The sequence below is a fragment of the Neltuma alba genome, unplaced genomic scaffold, assembly GCF_004799145.2.
Source record: "Neltuma alba isolate B1F8T4 unplaced genomic scaffold, ASM479914v2 tig00000685_pilon, whole genome shotgun sequence".
Classification (NCBI taxonomy): Eukaryota; Viridiplantae; Streptophyta; class Magnoliopsida; order Fabales; family Fabaceae; genus Neltuma; species Neltuma alba.
In genome coordinates, this window is record NW_021632147.1 from 1 (window position 1) to 11,443 (window position 11,443).

Consider the following 11,443-nt stretch of genomic DNA (forward strand, 5'->3'; position numbering starts at 1 on the left):
AAAATCAGTGAGTAATTACTTTTCTAAACGGATATTTAATTATTTATGGATATTTTTTTTCGCCCATAAATTTTTATCTTCCACCAAAGACAATAGCCCAAAAATACCGTGGCACAACTGGAAAAATGAAATTATAAAAAAAAAACTTACTATTTACACCTTTGTTTGACTATTTTGACCATGAATCATTGAATTGGAGGGGCCGGCTCTCCGTTCGTTCTTCACGAACGAACCAATCCCTTCCCGAACGGACAAGTCTGCGCATTTCGCAGGCCAACGTCGTCGGGTCTTTGATTCATCTCCTGGCAACCTCTTTGACTCCATTTCGACCCGTTTTGATTGATTGAAGCTTTGTCTTCGTTTCCCACCAAGCTCGGCGCTTGTGGGTGGGGGTTCTCTGCGATTATGGCGCCCGCCATGGATAAATTCCTCCACAAGCTCCGCAATTTGGACGCTTACCCGAAAATCAACGAAGATTTTTATAGCCGCACTCTATCCGGAGGTGTTATCACCGTCGTTTCCGCCGCGGTTATCCTCTTTTTGTTCTTCTCTGAGCTAAGTATGGACCTCCGATTCCCCCTTCCTTTTCTTCTTCTTTATTTTTATTTTTTTTATTTTTTTGATTGTTTTCAGAAGGTTAATGCGTTTGATCACCTGATTGGGACGCCCTAAAATGTAAAAGAAAATGAAGGGCCAATATCTACGGTTGGGATCCTAAGGAAATCGTCTCAGTTCATCTCTTTTGCGTGGCCTTTTGGCTGCACCAATTTGAAATATAAATTTTCAGCGAGGAGGGAACTAACAAAAGAATGATCTTTTAGAAGTTGGAACGGAATTTACCTCCTTTGTCCCCATCTTGTTTTTGCCTCCCCGCCCCCTCTCCTTTCCGGCAATCACATCGCAGAAATTTAATTGGTGATGCTACCTTGTCAATGCGTGTATAACGATATATCTCCGCTAGCTGGTTATACAAATTAGGCGCTTATGATTTGTGTAATAACAGCGTCCTTTCAAATTTGTGCTTTAGCTCTAATTAGTTAGGAGAGTAGGTTCGTTGCCATATTTCACTTAATTGTTGAGTGCCCAGTTTTACAACCAATGTATAAATTATGTCTTCTGAAGGAAAAAAAAAAGGTTATCCAAGAAAAGTGTAGAAAATCATAAAGATGGCTTTGAGCTATATTTGCATTTATCTTTATATGTTGGATGGAAAATTTCCTAATGCTGGCCCTTGATATATGAAATGTTTCGAGTTACTAGGCTCATCAGCTTCACACTTCTGATGCTGTAACTGTAATTAAAGCTGTTGAGCCTATTTTTTTGCGGTTAACTATTATGGCTATGTATGTACCAGTCCAGGTTTAACAATTGATAGAATAGATGAAGTCTGGTCTGACGTTTAAATAGTTTATTGAGGCCATTTCTTTTGCTACTAATATAGGTGATGTGACTAAAGATTTGCCATGAGATTCTGTTGACGTAAGCCATTGATTGCTGTTGCAGGTTCTTACCTCTATACAGTTACTGAGACTAAACTTCTAGTGGATACGTAAGAGGGGAAAATTCACACTTGTAATTCTTGAATTCTATGTTCTTTATTTTTTATTCTGTTTTACTGTTATATCCTCATGTTCCAGTTCCATGTTTTGTTATGGTTGTGTTTTTCATGGGTTGTAGACAAGAAGTTATCTGTTTGTGTTAATTTGCTGACTTTGGTGATTATTCATTGAAGAATCCATAGATATCCTTGTTCTGTAAATTTTTCTACAAATCATTTTACAGCCTTATTTGTTTTTTTCTCTCACCATTGTGCTTGGAAGTGCAGTTTGATGTCACTTTTCCTGCTGTTCGATGTTCGATACTGAGTTTAGATGCAATGGATATAGTGGGGAGCAGCATCTTGATATAGTACGTACTGCATAATATGGCGTTTATCAATTAATTACATGGCGTAGTTGTGTTAATTACAACAGTAGGGGATGATGTCACCCAAGTATTTGACATTATGTTTAACTGCATTCTAATTATTTTCTCTTTCCCTCAGTCCCATATTGATGCTACTGTTTCTGATTGATTACTTATAGTGCACGGTTTCTATTTTCAGAGACATAATATAGTCAAGAAAAGAATTGATGCCAATGGTAATATAATAGAAGCCAAGCAAGATGGAATTGGAGCACCAAAGGTTAGCCGAAATACTCCAATACTTCTCTACTTCTTAAATATAGCATGATTTGTATCAACTACGAACATCATGCTCAACATTGTCATCATAGTTTGAAATGTTTATATTTTACTCTTCAGTACAGTTTGAATCCTCTCTTCTTTATCATCAACTTTAATTCACATTTGAAGAACGACATGGAGTGACTTACTGTTATGAAAATGTTATTTTGTATCGAGTAGTTTTGTGTCATATTTTGCGATGCTTTCAATGGGCTTTAATTGAATAAAATATTACCATTTTAGCTTATTGATACTTACAGTTGACTTTGCCACCATTACAATCATAATATGCAAGAACCCTGTTGGGTCACTTGATTTTCATAGCACAGATATGTTTTTTCTGATCTCTGTTTTTTGGCTCAGGACATTCTTATTTGATATTATCTGGTCCCCTTCTTCTTGATTTCTTTGATTATGCAGATTGAGAAGCCTTTACAGAGAGATGGTCGCAGACTTGAACACAATGAAAAGTACTGTGGTTCATGCTATGGCGCAGAAGAAGTATGTGTGATCATTTGATGATAAATTTGCCCTTGGTTTTCTTTTTGATCTGAAACTTCAGGAAGATATTTTGCTTTGGTTCTCAGATTGGACTATAAAAAAGTTGTGTAGTGTGTGGATTTTTGAAGGCAGTCACCTTTTATAGATAAAATAATCAGTGCAGGATGCAAAGTCTATGCCCATGTTAGAACTGATTGCTGCTATGCTTTCAGCCCTCTTAGTAGTCCAGTGCATTTGCTGAACTTTATCAGTCTACTTGAACACTTTTAATATCATAAAAACTTAGTTTGCAATTGTTTTTTAACCTATTACATTGTCTCTCTGCCCTCTCGTGCAGTCAGATGACCATTGTTGTAATTCTTGTGAAGAAGTGCGTGATGCATACAAGAAAAAGGGTTGGGCAGTATCAAATATCGATTTGATTGACCAGGTTGGCAGTGGTACCTTTGTTCTTTCAAGCTACCTATACTGAAATTTTCTGTGAATTCTAATGATGCATTTATAAGGTTGTAAACATTATGTCATATGTGTTTTTGTTGAAGTCATTTACAAAAATAAAGAACAGTCTGCTAGTTGCTGACATAAACTTTATTATATTCTTCGCATGGTCACAAATGGTGACCTACTTTAATGTCATGGTTTATACATGATTTCTGCTACTGCTAGTAGTGCTCATTTACATATTAACAAGTGTTGAGGTTTTCTTCAAAATCTAACCTTGATATATAATTTCTCTGGTCATGTGCTCACATATGTTTTTTGATTATAATATGAAATCTGTGTCAGCTCATACTTTATGATCCTGACAATTTGCTTTCAGTGTAGAAGAGAAGGTTATATACAGAGGGTAAAAGATGAAGAAGGTGAAGGATGCAATATCCATGGATCCCTCGAGGTTAATAAGGTGGCTGGAAATTTTCATTTTGCCACTGGGAAAAGCATTCATCAGGCGACTATCTTTCTGGCTGATCTGATTGCTTTTCAGGATAATCATAATGTAAGACTCAGTGAACCTCTAATATCTATTGCCATGATCTTGTAATGTTTTGCTGTGGAATTGTTGATTTTTCAAAGCTTGCTACATGTATTTCAAAATTGATTTGCAAAATCTGATGCATATTGCAGATCAGCCATCGAATCAACAAGTTAAGCTTTGGTGACCACTTCCCTGGATTGGTAAATCCTCTTGACGGGTAATTCTTCTTCTTCTGTCTTTATTTTCAACTGACAAGGATGGTTTTAAAGTAATTTGACTTCAAAAATTCATATCCAGTTTTCTTTTAAAATGTTGACCTGATGTTGTGCAATTTTCATTTTAATATAACCGGAAGTTGGATTGACTAGGTACAAATGATTTAGAAATCTCTTGCGGTTCTGCAAGAGATAATTTATGTAGGCATGTTTTACATGTGGATTTTATATTTATCTTGCTAAGATAATTTTTTCTTTGAAATTTAAAAGACGTAGTTTGTCTCTGTGTGCAAATTTATTTACGAGTAAAATACGAGTGTGTGTGTGGAATACTGTTATGATTGAGAATTATTCATCTATAATTTTCTTTTCCAAACCATTTAAGATCCCCTTCATTTCTTCTTTTCAATCCTTTACAGGGTACAGTGGGTGCAAGGACCACACCATGGTATGTACCAGTATTTCATCAAGGTTAGTAGTATCTTCGGATAATTTTCTCGTTAAATATTTTCTGCAGTCTTTTGAGTGTCAACTATATGCTCAATGTTTGGCCACCAAAAAAAAAAATCTCCTAAATAATGATGTTAGTATACACCAAATTCAACCCTTTTTTTTTAATGTTATAAAAAATCTGAACCATCTTTGTTATGAATCCTATTTATGTGTCTAAGCAGACACATTAAACTATTTCTATTTTGTTATTAACCTTTCTTGCTCACTAGAAGAAACATATTTAATTCTTACCTATAACTATTGCATTAAATGGTAGAGATATGCTCATCTTCCTTTTGAAAACGAGAAACTGTTTGTATTTAAATTTAAACATATCTTGTTGATTCATTTTTGTACTGAGTTTCACGTGTGCTTGTATTTATGTGTACGCTTGCAGGTGGTCCCTACAGTTTACACAAATCTGTGGGGCCGCGTTACCTATTCAAATCAGGTATTACAAATTAAGAATAAAATGCTATTATTCCATGGTGCTGTTTAGATAATGCCTAAGTTGAATTTTGTGTTGCTGCACAGTATTCTGTGACAGAGCATTTCAAGAGTTCAGAGTTTGGTGCAATTCCTGGAGTCTTTTTCTTTTATGACATAAATCCTATCAAGGTAAAACTGTTAAATCTGACTAGCCAATTGAGTGAAATGCTTTTAGATTTTCCCTTAACTTACTGTTAACTCTGTCTATCAATGTACTTCCCAATTGTGCTGAATTGTGTGGTTATAAAATTTACATTAATGATTAATTTTATATGATGTTTAGTTTTCCTGTAATGAACTCCGTTTTCATCTTTAGATGAATTTGGTCGACCTGTAACAATGTATGTTAGCTGGAAAAATTTTGTTTCTAGTAGAACTTTCTAAGCTGAAAATTATTCCCTGCATATAAGCGCTTAAAAAACAACACGCAATCAGCTTGTACCGCCGAGGAAAAAAACCACAAGCAGCTGGAAAACTCTCTGTTTAAATTTTAAATGGCAAGAAAACGCAGGGTTTTGTTGTTGGTAAGCAAATGTCTCTTTGTTAATAGCATTTCGTGCCCTTAATCTCAAGTATGAATTTGAAGCCTAGCTCTTCTGCATGGCGCAACTAAAACATCTATAACTGTTGTTATTTTGATAGCATCATTTCATTTCCCTTAAAATTTATTCTGCCGTATACAATACAAACTTCTGGGTCAATTGAGATCTCTGTACAATTTCTTCTATCATGTTGAGGAACTGGAAAAGTTCTTGAACAAAAGAATTTAGTTTATTTGAAACCATAGAAAAATGGTTGCGCATTTGGTAATTTGTAACAGCGCATGATTTTATGTTGCAGGTCAACTTTAAGGAGGAACACGTTCCATTTCTTCACTTCCTTACCAACATTTGTGCCATCGTTGGAGGTAGCTCCTCCCCCTTTCTTTTTTCTGTTTTTGTCATGTCTAAAAATAAGTTAACATTTTCTTAGGAATCACATATAATATGATTCTATTCGAGTGAAGATCGTAAAAATCATGGCTGCTATAATTAGACTACAACTACCCATTTGCTTAGCACCAATGAAAAGGAACCCTTTCCACTGCTCAACAATCAAGATGGGAAATTATTATATCCGTCTAATTACTACTTGATAACAAGTATTTTTATTATTAATTGATATTATATGCTTAAAATGTTTTTTTTTATTTTTTATTTTTTTTCATTTCATTTTCTTTTCCATTCCATTCCATTTCACAAACCAAATGAGAGTACAGTAATATGTGGCCTGAAAACTGATCACTTTTCTCTTTGCTTTCACTTATGTCTGCTTCTTCATTAGAATGTGCCGGTAACTTAACTGACTAACTAAATTTCTGTTGGAAAACTTGCATAGTCTGTGCACATGTTTGATTAGCATGTTGTACTAGCTATTGGAATGATAAACGCCGCTTCCATGACCAAATGATTAGGAGTTCGATTCTTATCAATGTCATCTACTCTCGAGTTTTGAGATTTCATGTGAGGGCATTTGTAATGATAGCGAACTATTCACATAGTCTTTGGTTTTATGCATGTGGAAGTATGGATATGTACACTACTACTACTATATTCTTCATAATGATGCAATTCCTCATAATGATGCAATTGATTACCAATGAATTTCTGTCTTTCTGCACAGGTATATTCACTGTTGCTGGAATAGTAGATTCATTCGTATATTATGGTAAGAGAAGTTTAAAAAAGAAGATGGAGATTGGAAAGTATGGGTGATGTGGGCACCAATTAACCCTTATACTCTAAATGTCTAGATTGAATCTGCATGTGATGATGCACTGGGTTGTTTGGTGCAGTGTATGCTGATCAAAATGTGATCATGTAAAAGTACCAAAATTTTGTGATCTTGTGGAAAGATTTGCTTATTTTTTTCATGGATTTCTGGATTTTCACGTTTTCCATTTGTTGTAGTCAGTTTCCTTTACATTTCTGTAACCTGTAGGTTTTATGTATGGAACTATGGATTCTAGTACAGAAGCTTGAATCAAAGTGTTCAGATATTTTTCAATGCTTAAAAGCTGAATCCTCTACCCAACATTTTCACATTTGTGAATTTGGAATCAATCACGTTTCTGCATCCATTATATAAAGTTTGATTGGTGAGTTTTACTGCTCATAACTTATGTTAAGCTCATTTCAATCTTATTTCCAAGAATCTTAAGTTCAGATATCATTACGCCAAAAAGTCTCGACCAAGAAAGCTAAAAAAGGCTTGTAAGATCATATTCTGTGGCCGTCTGTTTTGTCTGTTTATGCATAATGCCGATGACATTGATAGTATTATTCAGTTCTAACCATAAGATCTATTTTGTTATATGTGTTTACTATAAACTAGATCTTATATTTAAGATCAAAGGTAGTAGTTTTTTTTTTTGGGTCTTATAAAAGATACAATGTTTGTTTTTTTTTTTTTTTTGGGAAGAGTTTCCGTTCCTCCTAGATCCATGGTTGATCTCAAAGGAAGTGTCAATTTTGAAAACTTCAATTGGACAATCATGGGAGCCACGATGCATTCCACGCATTTGAGGGATTTTATCATAGAACTTCAAAGTTTATCCTCGTCGATTAAGATTTAATCATAAAAGTAGCATCGACTTGATAGGGATACAAAGCTATATACCAAATTTGGAGAGAGAATTAATTGTTTAAAAGAAGAAAACAGCAAAGCCGACCCCGACTCCCAGATGCTATATTGAATTCTTTTTGTCATCTTGCATAATATACTGACTGACTGAACCAAGCGTAGCACCGCCTTTCGCTTTATCTACCTTGACCATTGCATTAACAAAAATCTTTGATTCATACATTTTATAACATTTGAGAAATAGACTTTAAAAATCATGAATTATGAATAACAGACTTGTTATGACGTTATATTTTACATTTATAATTAATAATGTTCAACTGTCCGTGGTTCGACGGAAGCCTTCATATGAAGACTAAAAATGGGTTCTTTTTGCTTTTTCTAAAACCATATTTGTTTCACAAAAGGTCTACGTAGCTACCAGCCAGAGCCCCCTATCCAAATTAGTCATGGTGGCTAATAACCCTAGACATCAGATGCAAAAACAAACGACACGTAAGTATTACGCCTCATGGTTCTGTCACACCAAAAAATAGGAGGACTGTAATTGATCGTCTTAAGTTATTTTCTTGACAGCATATCCTGTATTTTGAGATATATTGGGGTGGGGTGGGGGTGGGGTGGTGGGGTGGGGGGGGGATGAAGTGGGTAAACAAGCTTCAAAGTGGAGTCATTCCCCACCGTAAAAGATTCAATTTAAGAATTATGTAGCCTCAACAAGAACCTGAACTCTCCCCTCATTAACAGGAGGACCGGAAAGCTTTAATTTGATAGCCTCAAAATCTGCATTTACCATCTCTTCCCTAGTCAACCACAGAGGTAAGCAGTGATCAATCAAGTCCTTTCTGCAATTCAAGGATGAACCACACTTCAGAATCCGGTTGTTCCCAAACCTTGTGATTCTCGTTAAATTCGAATCAGAAGGATCCTCAGCATAAATCTCTAGAATTTCCCGGATGGAGTGACACCATATAGGTCGTGCAACCTTGAGGAAATCATGCAGCACCAAGACCGGAAGGTTAACACTTCCCAGTTCAGATTCGTTGCGATTTCCTTTTCCATGGTAGTCTGAGCCTCCAACCTTAAGAAGGCCATATGTATCTGCAAGGTCACTGTATGCTGCAAGCCAAAAGTTAAACATAACAATGAATGCTTGGATACAAGAAAATCTTGGCGGGAAGGTTTTACTTCGATAGGTGGTCTGGCATAGATCACATAAGAATGAGAAGTCAGTACAGATTTAACAGTATATGAATTTCACATGTTGACCAACTAGACTTGACACTCCAGATGTTAGCAATGCAAGATGCAAAAGAAATTTCAAGAGCGCATGGCCATTAATTTATCCGCCAGATTACCGTTAAAAACAAGAGTGAATTGAGATAAACCTTTCAATCCAGTGCTTCGAATTTGAATATTGTTACTTCGGTTCTTGAAAGTGATTTCTATCTCCTTTTATAAATTAACTGACGTGAAACTAGTGACAAAAGTTGACAAAATGGCAGCTTCACCATTAAATAGACGAAATGCCTTTCGCTTGCTAAATTACATTCATATTCAAATGCAAAATGCCGAAGTAAACTTCACATAATGACATTTCCTGTAAACTTTTTCCCCCCAAGTTTTATGTGTCACCGACTTAACATTTAAGGGTGCGGTTGGTGGCTATTATAGTAAAACGTGTATATACTAGTTAATTTCATGTTAGTCAATTCAAAGAAAGATTTCAAGGAAGAAAACTGCTTCAGAAGATTGAAGTGAAAGCGTTCAAATTTGGACTATCAACTTGAGTGAATTTTAGGATTTACTCAAGATTAAGCAGCAACAATTTACCTGCTAGTTTTCCATCACTTCTGTACACCTCCACTCCATGAAGGCCAGCTTCTTTTAACTTCCTGACAATGGGAGCAGGATTTTTTAATGCCCATGGATGAGCCAGTACAGCCACACCACCTGTATTACAGATCATTTTTATTGCTTCCTCTGCCAGTGGTTCACTTCCTCTGAAACACAAATGTCATGTCAATTATTTTCTCTAAGTATTACTATAGCATTATGACTTATAAGAGCAAGTTCTGCAGTATTACGTAGAGTAAGCAGGTCCACCATCAAAAAGATACCGGGAGAAGGCTTGTCTGAGATTCTCCACACAACCTGCTTCGACCATAGCACGGGCCACATGAAGCCTCCCAGGAGCAACACCCTTGCCTGCAATCCTGCAAACATGCTCCCACTTAAGAGGCAACTTGAGCTTATTCAGTTTCTGGACCATGTTCTCTGCACGAAGAAAACGACCATCCCTTATATTTGATAAGAACTCATCCAGCTCGTCAAACCTTGTTGGCCCACAGCTGCTGTAATATGCCAATATGTGAACTGGTTCCTCTGCTTCAGGTTCTCCACTGCCAGTTGATGATCATACATCATAAGCATGGCAGATTAAATGATATTATGAATCAAAAGAGTATGATGGAGGCTTTATAACTTTTATGAATTAGTTAATACAAAATTATACTTTTCACAATCTCCCCAGTCCCCTCCAATTATAGTGAAGAAATAAGAGTAACTTAAACGGTACCTAGGACAGATAAGAGTCACAACAGCAGTAGCATTTCATAGGCATCAGAATCCGGAATATTACCTAGGAGAGACAATTGTACTAATTTCCACACCTGGAATTATCTTAATGCCATATTTATGAGCTGCTTCTAGAGCCTCAGGAATGCCAGACATTGTGTCATGATCTGTCAGAGCAAGAACTTTTACCTGTTATGAGCAAATAGTATCAACTAAACATAGCCCAATGCTAAAAAATTAAATCCTAACCATTTTCTATAACTGTAGGTAGCAAAGCTTCTGAATTAACTTGAAATAAAAGTAATCAATTAGCAGCATTTTCTTTTCAGAAGTTTGCCACAATTGACATCACACTCTACTAATCCTAATGTCAATCACACAGAGGGAAAGAAAGAGAGTTGGCACCCAAGACCAAATAAAGAAACTTATGACAGATACAAAGGTTCTTATGCTATAGGATTTAGGCTTAGAAATCCACATCATAAGACTATGATAGGTTAATGTTTAGGATTATAATAAGTAAATAGGCTTTCAAGCATCACTCAAAAGATGAATACCACTGTCATGGACTCTTTCAAGCATATCTTACAAGCAGAGATGATTCCAAGGTTTTAATGAGACGTTATTTGCATAGCCTCAATCCTTCATCCTCTTGTGCAAACTAATGGAAAAATGAAGCTACTATGATTTCATTTCTTTTAGATATGCGTATGCACCATGGAATCGAAGATATCGAAATCCTTTTCAAAAGACATTCAACAAGTTTCCATATTTTAGTTTGTGCCATAATTTCTTTAAAAGGCATAAGCATCACAATACGAAGCAAGGCTTGAATGATAAAAATCCCATTTCAATGCTTGAAGGATGATCCTTCTATTTACTGGTCCCCTCTTAGATTCTTAAATCAATTTAGTACTGAAAAAGTTACCTGGTTTCACTTAGATTTTATCCTGAAAGGATCGTATATCGTTACCTAAATTAGAACAAAAGTATACTTGAACAGCACAGATGAAGCTTAAGTCATATTCGGACAACAAAATCGGGTTTGAGTAAAAGAACACATGTAACATACCCCATTCCTATGAGCTCTCTCAACCAACTTGGAAGGGGACAGGAACCCATCACTGAATTTCGAATGTGAATGCAATTCAAAAACAACCTTCTCCCCACCTCTTCCCAGACTCTTCTGCACTCCAAAATCATCCACGACAAAGGAAGCAGCAGAAGAAGAAGAGGGCTGACTCAAGAAAACCCATTCCTTTACAGACTTGAAAGCCAGGCTCTGCTCATTAGTCATCTTTTTCTTATTTCCGCCTCGCTGCTGCTTCTTCTTCTTCATCTTAGT

General features: G+C 35.9%; 1 protein-coding gene and 1 pseudogene across 1 annotated transcript; one reads left to right on the forward strand and one right to left on the reverse strand.

Annotated features, from left to right (window-relative positions):
* The first annotated feature begins 226 nt into the window (after positions 1 to 226).
* On the forward strand, positions 227 to 6,954 carry LOC114744301 (endoplasmic reticulum-Golgi intermediate compartment protein 3-like; annotated as a pseudogene).
* A 1,197-nt stretch (positions 6,955 to 8,151) lies between these two features.
* On the reverse strand, positions 8,152 to 11,443 carry LOC114744379 (3',5'-nucleoside bisphosphate phosphatase-like). The gene is made up of 5 exons (XM_028932554.1): positions 11,171 to 11,443; positions 10,163 to 10,287; positions 9,609 to 9,923; positions 9,355 to 9,524; positions 8,152 to 8,640 (listed from the first exon to the last, which is right to left on the reverse strand). Exons 1-5 carry the CDS (start codon positions 11,435 to 11,437, stop codon positions 8,225 to 8,227), a joined length of 1,293 nt encoding a protein of 430 aa, XP_028788387.1. The 5' UTR covers positions 11,438 to 11,443; the 3' UTR covers positions 8,152 to 8,224.